This window comes from Eublepharis macularius, chromosome 4, assembly GCF_028583425.1.
Source record: "Eublepharis macularius isolate TG4126 chromosome 4, MPM_Emac_v1.0, whole genome shotgun sequence".
Taxonomy (NCBI): Eukaryota; Metazoa; Chordata; class Lepidosauria; order Squamata; family Eublepharidae; genus Eublepharis; species Eublepharis macularius.
Genome location: NC_072793.1, coordinates 164,282,033 through 164,306,214, shown reverse-complemented (window position 1 = coordinate 164,306,214; position 24,182 = coordinate 164,282,033). Strand labels below are relative to the sequence as shown.

At 44.4% G+C, this 24,182-nt stretch overlaps 1 protein-coding gene across 3 annotated transcripts in view; it reads left to right on the top strand.

The window, feature by feature from the left end:
- The first annotated feature begins 3,197 nt into the window (after window positions 1-3,197).
- LOC129327341 (tripartite motif-containing protein 10-like) overlaps window positions 3,198-24,182 on the top strand; it is a 35,621-nt gene continuing 14,636 nt past the window's right edge. The window contains exons 1-5 of one of the 3 annotated variants that reach the window (XM_054975901.1): window positions 3,198-3,442; window positions 4,052-4,141; window positions 7,141-7,564; window positions 14,781-14,876; window positions 19,703-19,933. In XM_054975901.1, coding sequence (XP_054831876.1) covers window positions 7,157-7,564; window positions 14,781-14,876; window positions 19,703-19,933 — 735 coding nt within the window. In that variant the 5' untranslated portion in view covers window positions 3,198-3,442; window positions 4,052-4,141; window positions 7,141-7,156. Of the gene's footprint in view, window positions 3,443-4,012; window positions 4,142-7,140; window positions 7,565-14,780; window positions 14,877-19,702; window positions 19,934-24,182 lie in introns of those variants that run through there. The other 2 variants (XM_054975903.1, XM_054975902.1) reach the window with 2 other exon arrangements.

Sequence of the window (24,182 nt, the reverse complement as noted above, 5' to 3'; positions counted from 1 at the left end):
CTTAAGTCTCAGTCAGAAAGGAAAACTAATTAAAAAAATAATAAAAAACACAAGCAGGTGATTTCTTTTGGATGACAGGGCAAGGGGCAGGGAGGAAGGGGCTGTTAGCCACCAAGGCAAGGGAGAAACTGGTTCTCCAAATGGCCCAAAATGGCACGAATAAAACTGGCATTTTCTGGAGAAGATCCAGAGGAGTTAACCGTGTTAGTCTGTAGTTGCAAAATAGTGGAAGAGTCCAATAGCACCTTTTAAGACTAACCAACTTCATTGTAGCATAAGCTTTCTACAGCCACATCTCTCTTTGTCAGATGACAGTAAGACTTCACCCATAGACTTCACCACTGTGTTGCCTTACATATTATATGCTGCTTTAAATACGTGTACCCACATCAGCCCTAGAATTGCTTATGTTCTGTTTCAGCATTTCTTTAATGCTGTATTGGATTCTTGCTAAACTTGCATTTATTTACCCTACAGCATTGTTTATGAAATTGTCTTTACAATGACTGTACTACTCTCACAATTTGTAATCTGCCTTGAGTCTCAGTGAGAAAGGTGGCCCATAAATAATATAAATAATAATAATAGAAGGAAGAGCCCCGTGGCACAGAGTGGTAAGCTGCAGTACTGCAGTCCAAGCTCTGCTCACAACCTGAGTTCGATCTCGGCGGAAGCCAGGTTCAGGTAGCCAGCTCAGGGTTGACTCAGCCTTCCATCCTTCTGAGGTCAGTAAAATAGGTACCCAGTTTCCTGGGGATAAAGTGTAGATGACTGGGGAAGGCAATGGCAAACCACCTAGTCTGCCAAGAAAACATCGTCCCTCCATGGATCAGTAATGACTTGGTGCTTGCACAGGGGACTACCTTTACCTAATAATAATAGAAATAGTCACACCACTGTACCAGGACTCAAAACTGGTAGTAAGTAGTACTACCTAGTAGTACTAGTACCTAGTAAAACCTACTTCTTGCCTCCCATTGACCTCACAAAGACGGAAAATCATTTTTGCCTTATAGCCACACCCAGACTTCTGCATAGCTACACTCTGGGTTCTTGTCGGTCTTGGTCACACATATCTGTGGCAAAACTGAACTGATTCCCCCAAGTATTATTTACAGGACATATGCACATAAATCAATATCTTCCACAAACAAAAAAATAGTTTATTTTAGACAGCTGCATATGAGAAAAATCAAATGCCCACCCCATACTATAAATCTCAATGGGGGGCATAGTTTGTCACCCCACATTGATGTTCTTCAATAGATTTGTCATCATATTGTAGTTTTTTTGGCTTGAGTTTAATTGGAGACTCAAAACAGGGTGCATTACTTCTCCAATGATAGTTTCAGGTGGGTAGTCAGGTTGGTCAGCAGTCAAAGAGTAAGATCCAATTAGGGTCCAGTAGCACCTTAAAGACCAACGAGATTTCCAAGGTATGAGCTTTCAAGAGTTAGACTTCCCTTCATCAGACTCTCAGAAGTTGTAACTGCGCACTCCCTTTCCCATAATTTTGCCATTCCACAAGCTGTGTGCCATGCTTTAATGAACCTCAGCATTGCAAATTATTTTTCTCATTTTTTTCAGGCTTTCCTTGCCATCTATGCCTTTTTATTCATTTAATCACCTCCTTGGATTATTAGTGCATTCTGTTTGCCTTTTTGACTCAGAGCTGTCTTCTCCAAATCAAAGGAACATACCTAGTCTCAGATGGAAGGTGTGTACTGTGTCAACCATAGTAAAGTCCAGCAATGAGGAACTTCTGTGAATATTTCACACACAAGACGTAATGCTGTTTGTGCAATGTGCCACATTCATAGGGACATGTGGAGAGCAACTGCCAATATCTTAAAAGATGCATGATGCAGCTAGCAAATAGTATATGCAGATGTTTTAGTTTCTAAGTTTTCAGAGTGCGTATTGTTCTTTTGTGTGGTCCCTCACTTAACCTCATGGTTTCCTCCCTTCATCCTTTAGGTGTGTTGATTACACTGTTTAAGGAAGTTTGCTAAAGGTTGGAGTTGTCTAGTAACTTTTCACATACTTTTACAACCTCATGAACCTGCAATAAAGCTGCTTATATTTCCCAGAAGAAGAAAAAAAAAACAGCAATTGGTACTTGCAGGTACAGACACATGAATACAAAGGCAGTATTTATGTTTTATCTGCACAGTCATGAACACTCTCTCGTCAATATTTGAAACATAAACATGTTTTTACATAATAAATAACAAGCACAACCACAAGCCAAAATGGAGAGGACCACCTTCCCCAAAGTCAATAAGGTCCAGAATGATGTTTCCCAATTCAAAAAGCAATTGCACTCCTCTCTTCTCTGAGGGCTGCAACGGTCCGCCAGCAGAAGCGCTCCGAAGCCCACTGCCCAGCCGGGAGGACCCACGGACCAGATGCAATCAGAAGGGGAAGGGGGAAGCTGCTCTGCGCTCAACAGGACGCACGCTGATTTCCTGTTTTGGGACTCTTTCTCAAGAGCGCATAGTAATAATAGCTGTGCCTAAAATACAAATTCATTTGTACACCACATGCCAGACCATACAATAAAGTACAATATATAATAGATCAATGTTACAAAAGTCATTACACTTACTATTCACCATAGCTTAACTCTCTCCTCTTTTTCAATATGAACACCAGATAACAGGTGCAATCAATCTAAATGAGGGCACTTAAAAGCCTTATCTCTTGAGTCAGCAGCTGCCTAATTAAAGGGACCCCAGCCACAAAAAACCAAGCAGCTGTCGCGCACAGGGCTGAACACAACAGGCAGGAGGCTCACTGGTACTGCAGGGCTGAACACAACAGGCAGGAGGCCCACTGGTACTGCCAGGAAGTCAGTAGTCCAGAAGGCAGCAAACAAGAGTCCAGAAGTCAGCCCAAGTGTCACGGCCAATACGTCAGTCAGAGAGAGGAGCAGGCAGAAGGGAAGTCAGAAGGCAGGCCGAGGTCAGAGTCCAATCAAGAAGCAGAGCCGGGGGGGGGGGGGGGGGGCAAGGCAAGGCAAGGCGTAGAGCTCTGGTATCAGGGAGTGGCAAGCTAAGTTGCTTCCACACTTAGTTTCTTCAGCGTCTCTCTTTTATGCTGTCCTAATGAGGAACAGATGTTGCCTCCTTGCCTGAAAGCCCCAATCGGTGCTGTGCCTGCAAAGCACTCCTCTTTCTCTCCAGCAGAGCTGTCTTATCTCTATGTTTCCTCCTCTCAGCTGGCTCCAGGTGCTTGGGTTTCGCTTTTGCCCTGGGGGAGTCTTTGTCTCTTGCAGGCTCTGGGGAGGTTTCTGGCTGTTCCTGCTGAATTCTCTTCAGAGCAGCAGCAGCGGTTTCTGACTGCTCCTCCTCTCCAGTAGCTTCTGCAGGGGCTTCTGGCTCTAGAGGAAATCCTGCTGGCCCTTCCTGCTCATCTTCTGAGGAGGACTCTGGGGCAAGAGGTAAGGTGGCCAGCTGAGGCTGAGGCCGACTCATGACAGCAGCAAACTGGGTGGAATCTGTCCACACTGTCAAGTGTGCACCTACCTCATCTTATAAAAAACAAGCCCAATCTAATGTTATTTATTTATTTGCTTTTACCATAATTGTTGCTGAAATCCTAGAGCATCTGTGCTGTCTTTTTTAGGTTTTAACCAGAAGTGATAACAATGCATCAACTATTCCCTTTTCTACATGCCCCAGCCCTAAAAAGTTTTTCAGAGGTTCCAGTCATGTGCCTGACAATCCTAAGTACAGTCTATTAGTACATACAGAGATATGAAGAAAAACATGTAATAAGATGAGTGAAGAGATCACAAAATGCAAGAAAGTACAGGCTGTCCAATTTCTGTGCCAAGCCCATTTCAAATAGTTGGGAGAGATTTGCTGTCTGTTCAAAGGTTATTGCCAATTAATGTGTTTGTTTGGTGATCCATTTATCAACAGAGGTGTGAACCGAAATGCATTTTTCAGCTTTCATTTTCTGAAGCTGCAAAGGAAGGTAGATGCAACGAGTGTGGTATGTTTGCTGCCAAGGGAATCTCAGATCTGCTCTTTCTTGTGCCCTGCAGAGGTGAACAAAGAGTGAGAAATCACAATCAAGGGGGAGATTGTTTTGTGTGACTAACAGAGCCAAGATACTGGTGTGAGACAACCAGCAGGTAATTCTGACATAAGGGATGGGTAGTTTAGTAGATTCAGGACAGGGGAATTCAGTTACGGCTGTGCTTGGAGCTTTCCACCTCTTATACCCTTTTCCCTTTCTACCCCCTCTCTGCCTTTATATTTAGGCAATGGTAATATAGGAGGCTTCACTAATGTATGTCAGAGATTTTGAGAGGATGAGGGAGAGGGGAGACAATGATTCAGCTAATAAATGGTGCCTTGTGGTATGAAGAAGGCAGAAAGGGCAAAATGGAAATACAGAACAGGAGTGTTGTCTGTGTGCATTGGAGTGGACAGTCTTGGGTGATGTTATAAAGAGAGAACTTAAGAGAATGGTAGAATCAAAAACTATTCGTCACAGCCATGGTATCTGAAGAAGTGATCTTTTACTCTTGAAAGCTTTTACCCTGAAAATCTTGTTGGACTGAAAGGTGCCACTGGACTGCTGTTGTACTGCAGACCAATATGGCTATCTACTTGAAACATAGCCACTCTATACCTGAAGTCCCCTATAGCAAGTTGACAATTTGACACACATCCCTTGAATGAAACAAAGAGCCTATTTCTAAACAGATCTTTTGAAGCATGAGTGTGAGTAACAGCTGAAGACACTAGGCAAGGAAGTTAATGGACTCATCCTTTCATCAAAGCCCCTGAAAAACTTAACTGCTTAAGAGTCATACTTGACAAAATGGAGGTCACGGGTCTTCCAATGTCTTTTAAATAGTGGCAATTCTGACTGAGGGAATGTGTTAAATTTCTTGGAAAATCTACTATTTTGATAAGCTACAATAGAATATAATTATTTCTGCATATATTATTGTATTTAAGTAGTTTATTTGATTGCTGGAATAATTAGAACAAATTTTGTAATTATAAAAGTTTTGGGTTGAGTTTTTATTTATCAAAGTGTAATAAGAAATATTGATTACATATTTTTGTATATTTGATTGCTGGTCAGTTAAAATAAGAATGGCACTGTAATCAATACTTTTCATGGATTGGATCCTGCCAGTATTGCTGCTGGAAAAAGAGGGAGGAGACCTCTGAAAAGGCTACACCGGAAATCATAGGACCCACATAGATGACAGGTGCATAAGATTAAGGCTGCAATTGGGAAGAGAACTGAGAAAAGCTAGTAAGATCCAACACATTATGAGTGTTTATGCATGAGCAGGTTGCTAGGAGAGAAATGATTTAAGGAATGCCGAGGGGGAGGAAGATCTGAAATTTACAGCTGATTGAAAGAATTAATCTTTGTCTATTCTAATGGGGGAGCTGATGCTGCTTTAGGGACCAGAACTTGCTTCCTGCTTGCCTCACTCTGAACAAATTGCACCATAAATCTCATGCATCCCTCCTTCCTGAAAACTCACAAACTGGGCATGAAAGAAATAGTATCCTATTGCCTGTCCTTCCACCAGGTAATATCTAGAGAACTGGGGTTCTATTGAGGTATGGCTAATACCTGTTAAGAGACCTATTTTTCCATGAGTTTGTCTAGTCCCCTTTTTAAAGCCTTCTGTACCACTATCAATCATCACTACCACTTGTGGAAGAATTCTATAAGTAAAGAGAAGCACTTTCTATTGTTTGTCTTAAATCTACTGCTAATCAGTAACATTGACTGATCTCGCTCTATTTTCAAGTCATAATTATATACACTTCTATTATTCCCCTTTTAGTTGTTTTCCTTGAATGAAAAAGCTTCCAGCTTTCACCCTCACAGTAAAGCCCCTTCTATCCTGGGACTCACTGTCATCTGCCCTGTCAACCTGATTTGGATTTGAATTGAAACTAGGAATGTGTTATTCAGTTACAGGGTTTGGTAAAAATACCAAATTTTACCCGATTTAGTAAAATCTGGCATTACCAAACTCATTCTAGTATTGCTGAAGTGATTTGGTAATACTGAGGCGAAATTTACCACTGCAGCCACTCAGGGCTGGTGCGCCCATTGAGACCAGGTAGGCTCTGGCCTTGGGCGCGAGGGCACTGGGGGGGCGCAGGAGGGGGTGTTGGGGGCAGAGGAGCACGCAGTGGAGCTGGTGTGGCTGGCTGCAGCTGCTGCTGCAGCCAGCCAGCCCCGTGCTCCTGCTGCTGCCACCGCCACACACCCCAGCCAGGCACAGCCTCCGCGCACCGCCCCAGCAGCGGCTCGCAGCTTCTGCGCTCGGCTGGGACATGTGGCGGCGGCAGCACAGAGCTGGCTGGCTGGCTGCAACTGCTGCTGCAGCCAGCCACGCCAGCTCTGCTGCGCATTCCTCTGCGCCAGCTGAGCGCAGAAGCCGTGAGCCGCTGCTGGGGCGGCGCACGGAGCAGCCTCCACACGCCGCCCCCGCAGCGGCTCGCAGTTTCTGCGCTCGGCGCTCCTCCACACGCCGCCCAGCCCCCTGCAGCGCGTGATGACATGTCATCACGCAGTCCGTGGTGTGCGCGCGCACAGAGTGCATGCGCACGCCACTGCAGGCGCCAGAACCTCACAAAAAGCAAAAAATGTGTGTAGAAATCGGGGTAAATTGAAGCAGTATGGAGACAGAACCTTCAGGGTACAATTCTGTGGAAAAAATCCTTAGTCTTTGCCTCAGTGTTGACTAACTCTGCTAGGAGTTTAGACTTTTGGTGGACTCTGATCTCATGATGGTATTGCTCTCAGCTTCACTGACACACAAAAAACCCTTACCATGTTAAGGTGTATATATCCAAGAGGAGAAGTCACATCAGAAAGTAGATTAAATTAGAGGTTTTCTAATAGAGAATTATTCCTGCTGTAGGGTTTGTGAAATTCTTACCTATCTGCCATTTGTGTAAAGATATATATGCTATCCCTCAACCACCAGATATATAATATATATAATATATAATACCAACAATAAAATAGATTCAATTTCAAAATAATTTCAACAGTCTACAAACCAATCCTCCTTTTCTACCTCATTCCCATCCTGCTGTCTCTTTTAGATCTTACAATTTGTTTTTTTTCTGTTAAACCTAGGCTTTGAAGCTCCACCATGGCCTCAGCACCCATGAGCCTGGAAAATCAGATCCAGTGCCCCATCTGCAATGACTACTTTAAAGACCCAGTGGTCCTGGACTGTGGACACAGTTTCTGTCAGGGCTGCATTGAGTTCTGTGAGAATATAGACGATATAGTGAGCTTGAAGTGTTCTGTCTGCAATGCCAAGTACCAGAAAGGGGATTTCCGGCGCAACTGGCAGCTGGCAAGTTTGGTAGAACAAATCAAACTCCTGCTGCTGAATCAAAAAAATCCAGAAAAAGAATTTGATTTGTGCCACAAGGAAAAAAACTGCCTCTTCTGCAAAGAGGATGAAAAAATTATTTGTTGGTTTTGTGAGCGATCCCCAGAACATAAAGGGCACTCTATACTTCCCCTGCAAGAGGCTGCTCAGCAATATAAGGTAGGAAGTAATCTGCATCCTCACTAGTAGAATCCTTTTATCTTCTATGAAAGATTAACTTTCTAATATTTATTTACTTTATTTATAAATTGCTTTACTCACTGAGATTCAAGGCGGATTATTCAGTATAAGTCAATGCAATCAAATAGCATGAGATGTTTAATAAGCAATACAGTAGGAATATAATACGGTAGGACTAGGATTACAACAATTAGAAACAATACAAAAAAAATTAGACCTGATATGTCAAACAAAGCAGAAAATGGTATTACAAAAGTAGAAAGCAATTCAGTAAAAGCAGGATAATACATACAATAAATACACAATACATAGTACACACAGTGGTATAGACTACAATCTTGTTCCCTTTATAAAGTGCCCTTCCCAGACCATTTCATTAGACCACAGCCCTACTACCTGTATAAAAATGCCATCCTAGACAATTCTGTTCAACATGTTTTGTGGAATGACAGGAGAGTGGGGGCCTTCCTGAACTTGTCAGTCAGGCAAGTCCATAAGGTAGTCCCCACCTTATGGAAGTTATGGGTAGTTATCAATGGGTTAGCAAATTATCAATGGTTATCATCAATGGTTATCAAGTTACGGGTAGTTATCAAGTAACTTATGGAGAGTCATCAGTCTCACCCATTTGCAAAGTGGTACATTCAAAAGGCTTTGCTCAGATGAGAGAAATTGTTGCAGCAGGAGAGGCAGTCCTGCAAATATGAGAGTTCAAAACCACGGAGGACTTTGTATATGATACCAATATCTTGAATGGAACTTGGTAACTGATAGGTAGTGAATGGAGTGACTGCAAAATGGGTGTAATATGAATACTTTGCCTAGATCCTGATAGTAACTGAGCTGTGACATTCTGCACCAATTGGAGTTTCCAAGTTGACTTCAAGGGCTGACCAATGTAGAGTGAATTACTTTATTCCAGTCTCAAGGTCACCAAGACATAGACCAGATCAGCCAAATCAAAGTAGGGAGCCATCTTCCAGGCTAAATTCATCAGTGGGAAATGTTCGTTTCAGTTCATTAGTTCGGGTTCGTCGGCAGCATCGAACCGTGAACCGTGGGTTCGTTATTTTTTTGGAGAGTTCGTGCCCGTGTCTACTTACCACTGAAGTACAGCATTTCAAATGTTCAAACATATTATCCAATTTATCTTTATAACAGCTCAATAAAATACGCCAGTATTGTATAGAAAGGAATGGGGGCTACAAAAACAGTGGCTTATTGTAAGGCCTCCAAAGAAAGTTGAGGTGGCATTTGAAGTAGGCACTTTTTGGCACACAGTCCATACAGCAGCATTGTTGGTGGAGGGGGGTAGAGTATGCTTGCTTGCCTTTAATGCCTTTGTTTACTTCCCCGCTGGTGCCCAGCAATTTCCCCTTCACCAATTGCAGTCAGCACTCAGCAGCACTCACCCCACTGACCCTGAGGGTCCCTTGCAGGGAGTGAATTCATGAGCAGGGCAACACCAGCCACAGCTCCAAGGATCTTGGCAAGAATGTAGAATGCTCTGTCCTCAGGATTCTGGGTCTGTGGATCTCCTCATGAGCCAGAACTTCTCCTCTAGATATTCACTGAATAAGATCTGAAGTATTGGAGCAGGCAGGGTCTGGAGCCCGTTCTAGCCCTCAAGGTTGTAGCCTTGTGAACTGATTGCACCAGCAAGGATCTTTGCTTATCCCAGAGCTAAAGTATCCTGAAGGGTGAAAAGCTTCAACTGTTCCTGGGCTTCGCCTTCCCAGGCTTTGATTGAGCTCTGATCCTGTGCATTTAAGCAGAGATGTACATGCTTGATCTACATTCACATCGTGATCTGGTTCAGTAGCTGGAACATGAGCTGCCAGCCTGGCACGTCTCCATCTCTGTATTGCCTCTTCATGAGCCCACTATCTCTGTTGCTCTCTCTTGTTGGATGAGAAGTTAGAAGACTGGTAGTCCAGGACCTGGCCCTACAACTGGGGACTGGCTGCTTGGGATTCTGGCATGTTGGCAGCATTGCCAGGATCTGAGCCTTCAGTGATAAGTCTGATGCCCCAGATCTGGAAGAGGCTCTGGGTCTGGATGGGGTCCAGTCATGCTGGATGTTACCTGGGCCACCTAGTCATCCTTCAGGTTCTGGCTCCTCCTGTTCCCAAGTCTGTCTCAGACAGGTTTATGACAGAGAACACCACTTTCCAGAGAGAGAGAGAGGTGTGGAAGCCCAGCAAAAAGGTCCATGGTCACTGCTGGGTTGAAGTGGGAAATCTTGGGTAGGAAGGGACTGCTCCAAGCAGGCACTTTGGTGCATTTCCCCAACTGAAGAGCATGCACTTTGTAATGATTTCAAGAAATGGGTGCATGTGTCTTTAAATGTTTGGTGAGCTAGGTGAAGAGTGGGGGTGATGAGTGAGTGATATGATTGGTTGATGACAGAGAGTGGGCGGAGTGAAGGCAGTTTTCAGTTATTGAGGGAGAGAAAAAGATTCAGTTGGGACAAGAGAGGCGAGCTGTGTGCAGCCTGTGTGTGTTCATGTATTTGTGAGGGAAAGGCAACCTGAGTGGAAGCCTGAACTAAGAGCGGAACCACAAGTGACACCTGACACAGGCTGGACACTTGTCAGCTTCCCTCAAGTTTTGATGGGAAATGTAGGCATTCTGGTCTCGCAGCTTCGCTCTCTGACTGCTGTCCAATGGACTTTTCAACTGTCACTTGTCCAACATTCCGCCAAACTGCCTACATTTCCCATCAAAACTTGAGGGAAGCAGACAAGTGTCCAATCTGTGCCTTTTGTCACTTGTGGTTCTGCTCTGAGTGTGTCTGTGAGACTATATATTCATTCTCTTTGAAGCAGGCAAACTGTGTGTGCGCCTGAGAGAGAAAGAATTGAGAGTGAAAAGAAAACAGGCTAGCTGTGTGCTGTCTGAGGAGTTCTCTGTGAGAGAAATATTGAGTCTAGTGAAGGAGGCTAACTGTGTGTGAAGCCTTAGAAGAGATCTGTGTGAATGAGTTTATAGGAAGTAACTTTAAGAACTAAGAACTACTTTTATGAAACCAATACGCTTCTTGAAAAATAAACATTTATTTTGTTTTGTTATATCCCAGTGTAGCTGTCATTGCTATATCCCATTCCTATCCTCAGGGCCACATAGAACCACGAAGGAGCCTGACGCTTAAACACGTTACCAAAGGGGAAATTTGAATAAAATATTTTGGAATAATATATTCCTGGTGGCAGCAAACTACCCAGAGGGTGTAAGGGGAAGATTAAAAGAAAAATCTACCCCAAAGAAAGTACAGGTCATAACACACTTGCTAGGCACAAACCTCCTCAAATACTGCCATTTCCTCCAGTTCTACCTCTGAGACAACTGCATTGGTGTCTGGTGAAGCATTGTGCCAGGGGTTGCCAAGGATGGGGAGACATTCAGGAGGGACAAAGTACTTGGACAAGGAGCAGCAGGTCAGCCTGGCGGCTCCATCCTTCTCATGCTGAGGGGCAAGAAAGCACTGATGGGGATTATCTGTATGCAACAAGTGTAACTGAGGCTGGCTAACCTTGCTGGGGTGGCATCCTATACTGCAGCCTATACTGCAGCCCAGAGAGGAGCTGCTGCCGCCGTGCCGCCGCCGCCATCCTATGCCGGAACTTCTCCAGGTAGCTCTGAGCCCAAGATGCTCAAGCCCCTCACCCCCCCCAATTATTTTCTTAATGGCAAGGCAGGTACAGAGTTTGGTACCCCAGGCTAGTCATTATGCTTTTAAAGACACAGGGACCTGCCAGGAGAAGGCAGCATCCCTCTGCCATGTGTCCCCTCAGGCTCCTGTGCCTCTTCTGCCACCCCCCAAGTCCTAATGTTCTTCTTACTCCCTGCTAGGGTTGCCAAGAGGGCTGGAGTACATCACATCCCTCTCATAGAGGCTTAATGTCTAGAAATGGGGAGATGAAGCTTTTTCTGACATAGCATCCCCTTGTAAATAACATCCCATTAATTCTCTGTTAAAGGGACAGAGCACTTTTTTCCCTCCAGGCAGTTGGCAATTCTCATTAGTGCTTCTCTTGCTGTGTGGGAGGGCTGTCTCATAACATACACAATGTCAAGTTTGTTGAAGAAAATACAAATTAAGACTCCATTTAGCAGGAGAGACTCTCAGAGCCACTGATGACAGTTAGCAGTTACCCAGTTTGTTTTTGCAAACTCTGAGGCGTGAGGGGAAGGCAGGGCACTTCCAGAAGGAGACTTGGGACAGCTGCAAGATTTTTTAACCTCCCAGAGCGAACAGGAGGTGATTGAAAGTCTGTGTCTTTACTAAGTTCTGTTCCTCTACATTCTGAGAGTTGAACTTAAAGGCCGTGTTTCACCATATTTTTCTCCTGTAATAGTACAATTTTCAATATAATTTGTTTAACAACTATTCTGTAAACAATTAGAGCATCAAACACCATTAAGATTATAATCTACTCATTAAGAATTTAAAACAAATATTACACATTTTTGTATATAATCATTCTTCCTACTCCTTCAGAATTCTACATAAAATTGCCCATGTGCAAACAAGGACAATCATTAAAATGATTAAAATGATAACAAATAAGTAAGTAATAAGATAGACAAAGGGTTGGAAAACTGTTGGAAGTCAAACAAAAGGGGGGAGGAAACGGAGGGGGTTAGAAATAGGAATTTACAAGGGGGAAATATTTGTACTAAATGATCATATGTTCTAATCCAATAAAAAAAAATTTAAGAAAAGACAATCATTAAAATGAGTTGCCCAAGGGCCAACTCTTTTTAATGATTGTTCTTTCATGCTCATTGCAAAACATAGTTGAATGAGAAACTGAAGCCTCTTAAATTGAAATTATAGGTATTACAGGAATTCTTGGAATAAATATAACCTGGCCTGGTGCATAGCCTGTAATTATTGTCCATCTGATAATGTAGTTATAAAAATGTCTTACCTCCAGTCTGGTTCCATTGCATAGTGTTGGTGGACTCAAATTTTGCAAACATATAATAGATGGGTCCCCAAACTTTCTGACCCTATGGGCACCTTTGGAAATCTGACACAGGGTGATGGCCACAAATAACAAAATGGCTGTTATAGAGGGGTGAAGCACACAGAAACACACACAGAGGAAGCTGAATTGCCTGGGTAATTTTTAAAAAATACACTGGAAAAGAGGAGTGAGAGAGAAAATAAAACAAATACTGTGGTGGCAACTGCCACTGAATTTGCACAGCCTATCAGAACTCAATCAGAAGCCCTGCTGGACAAGAGGCACGCCTGGCTCCATTTGGAGCCCAAATTGGTCCGCTGTGAAGCTTGGGAGTGCTCCTGGGCCCTGCACAATGATGTCACTTCCCGGAAGTAATGTCATCATGCAGCCTGGAGACAGCTCCCAGGAGGCCTGTTCCCCCATCTCCCCCCACTGGCCAGGTAAGTGATGACACTGGGTGGAAGGTGGCAGTGGGGGAACCCCCACCCCCACTGGAGGACTTGGGATCCTTACCATTCCCTATTGTATCTGTTTCTGTTAATGTCCTGACTGTTATTCATTATTGTACTTTGCTCAGTGAATGTTTCGTTGCAAGTGTGCATGAACACAAAGGTCAAGATGAGTGCTGGGTCCCCTCTAGGGTTGCCAGGTCATCCTGCCCTCTCAGTGGGAGGGAGGACCTGACGCTTACCTTGTCCTTGCTCCTGGCATGCTCCGTGTATGCACAGTCCTGTACCAGCGCGATGACATCACTTCTGGGAGGTGATGTCATTGTGCAAGGTGGGGAGCCTGCGCACAATTTGCTTTGGGCCATTATGGTCCCCAAATGGGCCATTTGGGGCCCAAATCGGCCCGCTGTGAAGCTCAGGAGTGCTCTCAGGGCAGCATCTGGGAGGCTTGCTTTACACCTTCCCCCACCAGCCAGGTAAGTGGTGCCAGGGGTGAAAGGTGGGAGCAGGGGATTCCCCACCCCTACAGGGGGAATGGGATCCCTATTCTCCCCACTCCCGCTGGGAGGGTAAGAGGAGAGTCAGTTTGGGGTAGTGGTTAAAAGTGTGGGACTCGAATCTGGAGAGCTGGGTTTGATTCCCTACTCCTCCACTTGAAGGTAGCTGGGTGACCTTGGGCTAGTCACAGCTCTCTGGAGCTCTCTCATCCCCACCCACCTCACAGAGTGTTTTGTTGTAGGGATAATAATGACATACTTTGTAAACTGCTTTGAGTGGGCATTAAGTTGTCCTGAAGGGTGGTATATAAATCAAATGTTGTTGTTGTTTTTGTTGTTATCTGGCAACCCTAGGGAATGGTAGCAGAAATTTTTTGGCATGTTTAGCAGCATGGAAAACTCCCTAGTAGGCCCATATCTACATCAGCAGATGGTACTCAAAACTGTAGTGTTTAGTCCCTGTCCCTAACAAGACATCTCTCTGGGCTATTTCTTATGACACAGTCCTGTAATCTGGGTAGAAATCCCTCTTGAATAATTCATTTTTGCATCATTTGTGGAAAGCCAGGAGAGTGGGGGCTCACCTCAGGCAGGCCATTCCGTAAAATGGGGGCTACCACAGAGAAAGCACGTGTGGGCAGCTGTTGATTTTGCCCAGCTGCAGGGTGGAATCTGGAGAAGGCTCTGACCAGATGAGCAAAATTGCCATGACTGAACATAGAGGGAGAGATAGTTGCACAGATAAGAGGGGCCTAGGCCATGAAATGGCTTTGAATGTGATAGTCATCATGACCTTGAATTGGGCCCAGTAACTGATAGGAAGCCAATGGAGTGAAAGCAGAATGTGAGTGATATGCATGCTCCATCTAGCTCCTGAGACTAAACAAGCTGCAGCATTCTGCACCACCTGAACTGAACCTTTTAGCTGATTGGTAACCAATGGAGTGTCAGCTGACTGCAGCTAGCTCGTGATAACCAATTGAGCTGCAGTGTTCTGTACTAGCTAGAGTTTCCAAATTGTCTTTAAGAGTATGCCTATGTAGCGTGCATTACAACGTTCTTCATGCAGGAGCAGCATGTCAAGTAGGGTTGCCAGGTCCCTTTACCCTCCCAGTGGGATGTGGGGCCCAGCAGTCACTTTTGGCTATCTTTGCGCATGTGAACTCGCAGGGGGTGCGATGACATCATGTCTTTGAAGTCAAACATTACCGTGCCATCTCTCTGTACAGTAAACCTCTACAAAATAAGAAAGCCTGACCTTTTGTTTTCATTTCAGGGTAAATTTTGTGACTGCCTTGAGATCCTGAGGAAGGAGAGAGAAGAAATTCTGGCCTACAAAGCAGACACAGAAAATCAATGCCAAGGACTGCTTGTAAGTCTTGTTTTCTCTGAGAAGTCAACAGAAACTTACATCAATATCTGGAAATTGAACATAAAATGAAGAGTCAAAGCACAGGGCACTAACTAGGAATGCCCTGATCTTCCCTAGATGACTTAATAGTGTTAGTTGCCACTTTATGGCAAATGACAGATACTTTTGTTTAGCAGTAACCAGGGCTTTTTTTCAGCCAGAACACAGTGGAACAGAGTTCCGGCACCTCTTGAAAATGGCTGGTGGCCCCGCCCCCTGATCTCCAGACAGAGAGGAGTTTAGATCGCCCTCCGTGCCACAGTGCAGAGGGCGATCTAAACTCTCCTCTGTCTGGAGATCAGGGGGCGGGGCCACTGGCCATGTGACCATTTTCATTGACGGTGATTTAAACTTTAAAAAAACTTCTCCCTTGTTCCAGCTGACCCAAAGTGACATCATTGCATGGTCCCGGAAGCATGTGCACACTTTGTGCATGTGCATGTGGTACCACAGGCACCACCTCCCACCAGGAGTTGCCCCTTGTGGTGGCAACCCACTGAGCTCCACCACCTCTTTTCCCAGAAAAAAGCCCTGGCAGTAACACTAGGCATGCTTCCGTGGGAGCTGGGTCTCTCCTTCTCTGCACATTTCACTTAACATGCAGAGGGGCCATGTGTAGAGGGCTTCTGTATACCCTCTCATGATGATATCCTAATCACAGGAGAACCTGAGGCAGAAGACTGGCAAATCTATATTAAATACTTACAAAATTATCATCTGCAGGCATTCACCATAAGGAGAAGTGTACCTTTCAGGACCTTTGAAATTGTATGCCTGGGACACAAGATTAATGAAGCAGGCTTACATCCAGTAGTGTGTGCCATTACTGAAGCACCATCACCAAAATCAGTGTTGGAACTGAAGTCTTTGCTGGGTTTACTAAATTGTTATGCATCAAGATTTTTACACCTGCATCTCTATAGTTGTCTAAAGCACTGGGGGCGGAACTACAAGTGACAAAAGGCACAGATTGGACACTTGTCAGCTTCCCTCAAGTTTTGATGGGAAATGTAGGCGTCCTGGTCTTGCAGCTTGGCTCTCTGTCTGCTGTCCAATGGACTTTTCAACTCTCACTTGTCCAACATTCCGCCAAGCTGCAAGCTTGAGGGAAGCTGACAAGTGTCCAACCTGTGCTTTCTGTCACTTGTGGTTTCGCTCTGGGCTTGCCCTGAACATAGAAAAGGGGCAGCTAAAGGTGTCCCTCCCACTCACTTTCAGATCTAGAGAACAGAAGTCCAAAAGTACAGGTGGGGGGAGCAGCTCGATCAGATTCATAAGAAATAATTACCAAAATTCATTAAAATGCAAAATAAGGTTCCCAAGCACCCTTTTAAAATAGTTCATCCTAAAAGAAAAACCTTGATTAGGTGAGATCATTTCAGATTCTGGTCACAAAGAGAATGGTGGTCATCCTATTATATAAAAGGCAAGTCATATTCCAGACAACTCACTTCTTATCCTGGTGCACCTCCAGAGGGTGCCACTGTGGCAGAAAGTCCAGGTGAAGAAGCCCATGCCTCTAGAGAGCACACCGTAGTGGGAAGCGTAGGTGAGGCAGCCCATCTCTCCCTCCTGCCCCCCACTTTCTCCTGGCAGAGATTGGGGCAGGGAGAAGGCACCAATGCCCAACTGCTCCCCTGCTTTCACCCTGCAGAGATTGAGATACAGAGCAAGAGGCAATGCCCATCCCTCCTTCACCCGACTGGGATCAGGCGTGGAGCAGGCAGCAATGCCTTCCTCCCATTGCCTAGCTGGGATCAGGAGCAGTGCAGGGGGCAATGCCCACCCCCCTTAACCTGGCGGGAATCAGGTAAGGAGTAGACAGCAATACTCCCCCTTCACCTGGCCGGGATCAGGAATGAAGTAGGTGGCAATGACTGCCCCCTTCACCCGGCAGGAATCAGGTGCAGAGCAGGCAGCAATGCCTTCCCCCCTTCACCTGGCCACGATCAGGCAGTTGCTGCTCTGATTGTAGTACTCCATGTGAAACATGTAAGACTGAGATTGCTGGGTATGACATAAATTGACGTAGGACATATGCCTCTATGCCCTTGATAAAGATCCAATGAAATGCATGGTTTAAACTACTGATCCACCATTGAGCAAAGGCTAGGGAATCAGCAACAGTGTCCCTGGGAGGAGAAGGTCTTCCTCAAGAGAATTTACTTTGTCTTGATTCAGCTCTTCTTCATCAAACATCTTGGTAGAATACTTAACTTGGAGTGCTTTTTGCTCCCCAGAAATACACATGGGAGAATACCTGCAAAGAAAGAAAATAATATTGTTACTTTTTCATCTCTAAATCAAAAAGAGCACACAGCTCACAGGAAGTAAAGCCGTATATACAACAATCAGTGCATGCGATATCACAGTCCCAAAGGGTAGAGAAGGAAACGGAACACCACATGTCTTCTAGACACTTCCAAATCGTAGGCGTTCACTGGTGGTAAATGGTATGAACAGCAAGCAGCAACAATATGAAAATGATGAATTTAATGAGGTGAGTATGACCAGTCCTGGTAAACAGTATAGTAGTTACAAAACGCCACTCACATTCCTCAAAACATCAAGCAGTAACGTTTTCTGCTGGCTGACGCTGTAGATGGCAGCGGAGATTAGCAGCAGCAGTCCTGGTAGACAGTGTAGCAATACAGAACGTCATGCGTCTTCTTAAGAATACCAAGCAGTAACATTTCCTGCTGGCAGACGCCATGGATAGCAGTGGTGACTGGCAATGGCAATGAGCTTTGCCGGCTTATTCGATTTCACTTGTTTCAAACTACTTCCTTCATCAGGCCACTAAACCTATAACAGAACTGCAGCAAATCAGCTACCCGAACCGTTAAAATTACAAAATATATCCAAACTAAAGTTGTCTACTTACAGTCATAGCTAAATCCAATGGAATATCCTCCAGCTCCGTAAAGTCACGGTGGGGTAATTAATTGACCTTTTCCCTTAATTATATAGCAATTCACTCCGAGATCCACTTAAAGGTCCCTTTTCAATATAGGAACGCACAGTCACCCTCTTATATATAACCCTTCCCATGGAAAATAATCCTATATGGCTGTAATAGCACAAAATATTCATATCCTGAATTACATACACCAGTAAGGTACATGAATAAATTACAGTGATAAATATGTATGCATTCCAATAAATATACAATAAATGTTAAAAATTAATAGAAAGTAAAATTCATACCTCGCAGGGACATCGTTAAATCCTAGAATTACAAGAAATATACATGAAGGGTGGAATATACATACAATATCCAATAAATAGTCAATAAATAAACACTGTATTTATAAAAGTTCAATAAATAACACCAAATTCATAAAAAACATTTAAGTGATCATAAGAATGCTGAATAATCTAATTCATTATTAAGTTCATGGGGGGTTAGGGTATTGAGTTTGAAAATCCACCGTGCTTCCGCTTATAATAAGAACCTGTTGGCATAACCTGAGTCTTTTAAAACCTCCAGTACTGAGAATTTCAGCTCCCTTTCACTCTTGTGGTAAGTTTGAAAATGCCGAGAAAGAGGGGCCTCTGGGTTTTGCGTTTTTATTTTAGATATGTGCTCCTGAATCCTAAGACGGATTGGGAGTGATGTACTCCCTATGTATAGTAAAGTGCATGTGCATCTGATAAGCTAGACTACATTTGGAGTGGCACACGTAGAAAAACCTTTAGAAAAAAGGGCACGGCCTAACACTGGATGAGTTATATCTTTCAAATCAATGCTAAGCGGGCAGATACTGCAGTGACCACAGGGGAAATGTCCCCTGGGCAGAGTAGAACTGTCTGCCTGTACCTTTAAATCGGAGTGAACCAGCACTCTTAGACTCCTGGTTCGTCTAAACCCAATCTGTGGTGGAGAGTCGCATCCAGGAATGTCTTGTAAAATATGTCAGTTCCTATGTATAATCTTCGATATTTTCCCAGAAAGGGAAGAAAAGTCCAAAGCCCAAGTGATTCTGTTTTCTTGTATTTTAATAATGCCCTCCGTGAGGTCCTATCAGCCTTATTTCTAGCCAGCTCTATCACGTGTTTAGGGTAACCACGCGCTCTGAATGCTTCACTCATATTTTCAGCTACTCTAAGATAGTCATTTCTTTGTGATGTATTTCTTTTTATCTGCAAAAATTGACTATAGGGTATTTATTTATTTTATTTATTTTTTCAATTTATATACCGCCCATCCCCAGGGACTCTGGGCGGTGAACAGTTAAAATCGATAAAAACAAAAACTAAAATCAATATACAAATAATAAAACAAATTAACAAGGTGAGAAAACAATAGACTGTGCTGAGATGACTAAATTGATGTCTTTGATCAGAGAAAAGACACTAGATGAATATCTGGTTACTTATTAGACTTTTTGTGAGAAACAGAAACAAATGAATGAATGATTTGTGCTTTTGAAGATCAGGGAAAGGAAAGGAATGTTTAGATAGAATGGAGTAATTTTCATTTATGGTAATTTTAGAGTTAGAGCGTAATATCTAATATTTCTATACCTTTTTGTTCTTTTTTCTTTAATTTCTAGAATTATGTTCTTTCTTTTTTGTATGTTTCTTTTAATTAACTTGTTTAAAATTCCAATAAAAATATTACAAAGATGGTCTTTAAAGGCCATTCTAAGGATGAGTCTAAGAATTCTAAGGATTAGGAAAAGCCAGAAGTGCCTATTCTATGCAATCCTCATCCTTCTGATATCACAAGAATTGACTGTTCCTGACCATGGGCTGCTTTCCCCCTTTTTGTCTACTTGCCACAGGAGCAAACAGAAGCAGCAAAGCAGAAAACAGTGGCTGAGTTCAGACAACTCAGCCAGTTTTTGGAGGAAGAGGAGAAACTTCAGCTGGGCAGGATGGAGGAAGTAGAAAAAGAGATTGCAAGAAAAAGGGATGAACAGCTGGCCAAAATCTCCCAGGAATTCTCCTCTCTTGAAAGTCTCATCCAGGACATGGAAGAAAAAGAGCAGCAACCAGCAATTGAATTCCTGCAGGTAAGACTGGCAGGAACAGACCTGGTGCTTTCCCAGGTGAAAGCTGGCTGCATGCCTTTGTGTGCACCTTTCACCTACCTAAGAAGTGGGGTCCCAGCTGATGGTGCTTGAAACTTGGTATATGTACAGGAGCACCCAGAAGAAACAGGACAAAGCATTCAATTTAGTGTGGCCTATTATGAATTAGGCATTTCTATTTCATGTTGATAGAGTCTGTTGTCCCCTTTTCCATGCTGCTAACGACAGCCCCGGTGCCAGGGTTTCTGGCGCTGGAGGCCAGTCTCATGTGCATGCTCTGCATGCGCACACACCCTGGACCACGTGATGACATCATCACATGATGATGTCATCATGCCCCCTTCCATGGCACCTGGTGTCCCCTCTGAGCAGGGGGGAATGTGCCCTTCCCACCCTTTCTGTAAGGGCAAGATGGTGGGTGCTGTTTGCTGCCACTGCTTTGGACCACAAGGGGCAGCTCAGATGCATATTCTGAGCTGACAGGTTTGAGCTGCATGGTGCACCCCTATCCATGGGCACCTGCTGCCCCCCGCTGAGCAGGGGGGAATGGGTCCCTCGCCCTCACACCCTTTCTGTGAAGGCCGGACGGTGGGTGCTGTATGATGCTTCAGCATTTGGCAAGGAGGGACAGATCAACTACTGTTGCACATAAAATTGTACATCACGGTGGCCCCTGCCAACGGCAGACGCTGTCCCCTCTGGGCAGGGGTGAATGGGTAATGCCATGACCAGTCATGTCCTTTCCGCAAAGGCAGGAAGGTGTGGTGCTGCCAGCTGAGGCTGCTTTCTGCCACAAGGAACAGCTCTGCTGCTGTTGCTGGTGTTAGTGTGGCACTGCATGGTACCCCCCCTTTCCATGGGCACCTGCTGCCCCCTCTGAACAGGGGGCAATGGGTCCCTTGCCCTCACACCCTTTCTGTGAAGGCAGGAAGGTGGGTGCTGTATGATGCTTCGACTTTTGGCCCTGAGGGACAGATCAACTGCTGTTGCACATAAAATTGTACATCGTGGTGTCCCCTGCCAACAGCCAAATTCTGGGCAGGGGTGAATGGGTAATGCCACCACAACCAGTCATGTCCTTTCCATGAAGGCAGGAAGGTGGGTGATGCTGGCAACAGCCTCCACTGTGACACAGGGGGAACGGACAAGCCTCTGTCGCAGCAGTCTGCGCACTCCTTCAGGGTGGATGTTGTGTCCCTCTGTCCCAGTCCTGCTGCGCAATGCAGCCAGGAAGCCTCGGGCTCGACCCTCCTCTCCCACCCAAGTACATGGTCCCTCTTCTCACCTTGCCCTCTCCGGAACACTCAGTCCCCTCCCAACAACCTCTCCGGTCCTGTCCTATTCCATCCTTTCCGCAAAGGCAAGAAGGTAGTTGATGCTGGCTGCCACCACAGAGTTCCTCAGTAGGATCCTGGGAGGCAGCCTCGCGGCTGTTGGGATCTTCTGACTTCACGACCCTCTTTTGACCTGTCCCTCTCTGGAGCACTCTGACCCCTCCAAATGACATCTCCTCTCCCTCCTGTCCTTTCCGTGAAGACAGGAAGGTGGGTGCTGTTGGCTGCTGCAACAGAGTAGCTCAGTGGGAGCTTAGGAGGAGGCCTCGTGGCTGTTGGTGGATCTTCCCACTTCCCCTCCAAATGACATCTCCTCTCCCTCCCGTCCTTTCTGGCGAGGCAGGGAGGTGGGTGCTGTCGGTTGCTGCTGCACTGTTCCTCAGTGGGACCCTCGGGTGAGGACCTGTGGTTGCTAGGGGATCAGGCCCCCATTCGAATGACACGTCCTCTCTCATCCACGCCGGGAATGCCAGCATGCTCCTCTTTGACCTGGTGGGTGGACACATGGGAAGTACCACCGGCAAGCAGCCAGACCCCCTGCCCCCTTTATTGTTGTTTATTGCTTTTCTGGCCGAAGCCATAAGCCATACAAACACCAACAAAATATGAACTGTACACTTGAACAGACCCAATTCACACAGACATAACTCGTCATTATCACTTTAAACTATCTAAGCTCATGAAGATTTTGTTTCTTTATCACCGTGGCTAAAAAGGAAGCCACTATAGCAGAGGTTTGATTGTCAGGAAAGTTATCAGACAGTAGCACTGAGATTGCCCAAGGAAGGAAGGGAAGCTTTTCTTTTAACATAATAGGAATAATAAATCTCTCTCTTTCCTTACTCCACTTAGGGCAAAAAACTATTATATGATCCAAGGTCTCTAACTTTCCTTGTCCACAGTCACAAACTCGTTCAGAATAAGGGAGTCCAGAGAAACGACCAGAAAGCACTTTAGAGGGGAAGGAGTTAAGTCTAGCCAATGTGAAGGCTCTGCGTTGAGCTGGAATCTTTAAAGAATAGCAATAAGATGGAATAGCCTCTGGGGGTGAAAGTCCCAGGGATAAGCCCGAACATGTACGTCTGGCTCTCTGGAGAGTACTGCTGTAATCGAGATCCTTTAGTTTTAATTTTATAACTCTTAGGGCCTCATTTGACTGTAAAGATGTTATATCAATATCCAGAATTTTTAGTTTCTGGTTAATTAAATTAGTTCAGCTACTCTTATAGGTATCCTGCGGGATCAAGTGTGCAAAACCTACTTTCCCTGAATTGTCCTTGTAAATTTCCTTGTTCAAGAACAACTTAAAGGCTGTAATCCATGCTCTCTTCTCAATTGAGGGTTGGGCGAATTCGATTCTAAGTGCAGTACCTGCTACGCATCTCGGGACTGCCGCTATCTCCCTCAAAAATGTGTGTAGAGGGGTGTCAAGGTTGTCGGATACACCTTCAATCCACACTCCACACCCATAAAGTATCTGTGGGATAACCTTAGCATTAAAAATCCTAATGGCTGCTGGTATATGTTTTGCTCCTTTGGAGTAAAAGAATTTTTTAATTGCCATTGATGAAATGTTTGCAGCCTTCAGAGCAGCCTGAATATGTGGTTTCCATGATAGATTGTAGTTAAAAGTGATACCAAGATAACTAAAGGAGGGGACTCTCTCCAAAGCCCCTCCCAGTACTCTTATCGATTTGGGGCCGTTATGGAAGGACCTGGAAAATCTCAGGACTTTTGATTTAGCATAATTAACTTTAAGTTCCTCATTATTACAATATGTAATAAATGCGTTAATTAGTGATTTTAAACCTAGTTCTGTTTTGGAGATAAGGAGAGCATCGTCTGCGTATAAAAGAATCGAAATTGGAGTATTTGCTAGATAAGGGGGGTGTCTGGTATGTGATTTCACAAATGGAATCATGTCATTAATGAATAGATTAAATAAGGATGGAGCCAGCAAACAACCTTGTTTCACACCTTTATCGGTTTGAAAACTTGGAGTTAATTGACCCTGCCGGTTGTACCTAATTTGGGCGGAAGTGTCAGTATATAAGTTCGTTATTAAATATAAAAGTCTTTTATCTATTGTAGATTCTGACAATTTACGCCACAATCTACAACGATTAATAGAGTCAAATGCGGTCTTCAAATCCATGAAGGCCGCATAGAGTTTACCGCCGGGGGGTGCCAAATATTTGCTTGCTAGATGGTGTAAAACCAAACAATGATCCATAGTCGAGGCCCCTGTACGGAAGCCTGTTTGTTCAGGGTAGAGTACTGCTTCTTGATCCATCCAATCCGTTAACCTATCAAGAAGTTGTGCCGCAAAGATTTTCCCTGGAATAGAAAGTAGGCTTATAGGACGATAGTTATGAGGGTCGGACCTATTACCTTTCTTATAAATTGGGATTATAATTGAACGCTTCCAGTCAGATGGCATGGAACCTGAACTATTTATTGATGAAAATATGGGAGCTAAACAAGCCCCCCACCAATCAGGGTTCATTAGGAACAATTCAGGAGGGATAAAATCCGGTCCGGGTGCTTTGCCCCGTTTCAGACGTTTTATTATATTAGTTATTTGGCTTGGAGAGACCATTGGCCAAGTTCCAGTGTTCTCATTTGAAAAGCAAGGTACTGTGATAGTGGTTTGTATAGGTTCTTTTGTACTCTGAAAAAGGGCACTAAAATGAGAAATCCACTGGTGTGTGGTAATATCTAAGTTTTCATGTGAGTAAGTAGATGAATTTTTGACTAGCTTCCAGAAAAGCTTATGATCATTTTTTACTGTCGCTAGATGAAGGGATTCCCAGTCTTTCAAGGCTGCCAACTCTTTCTTCCTTTTAATGGTCTTCCTGTATTGTTGTTTAAGAAGTCTGATCTTTACAACTTCCTTC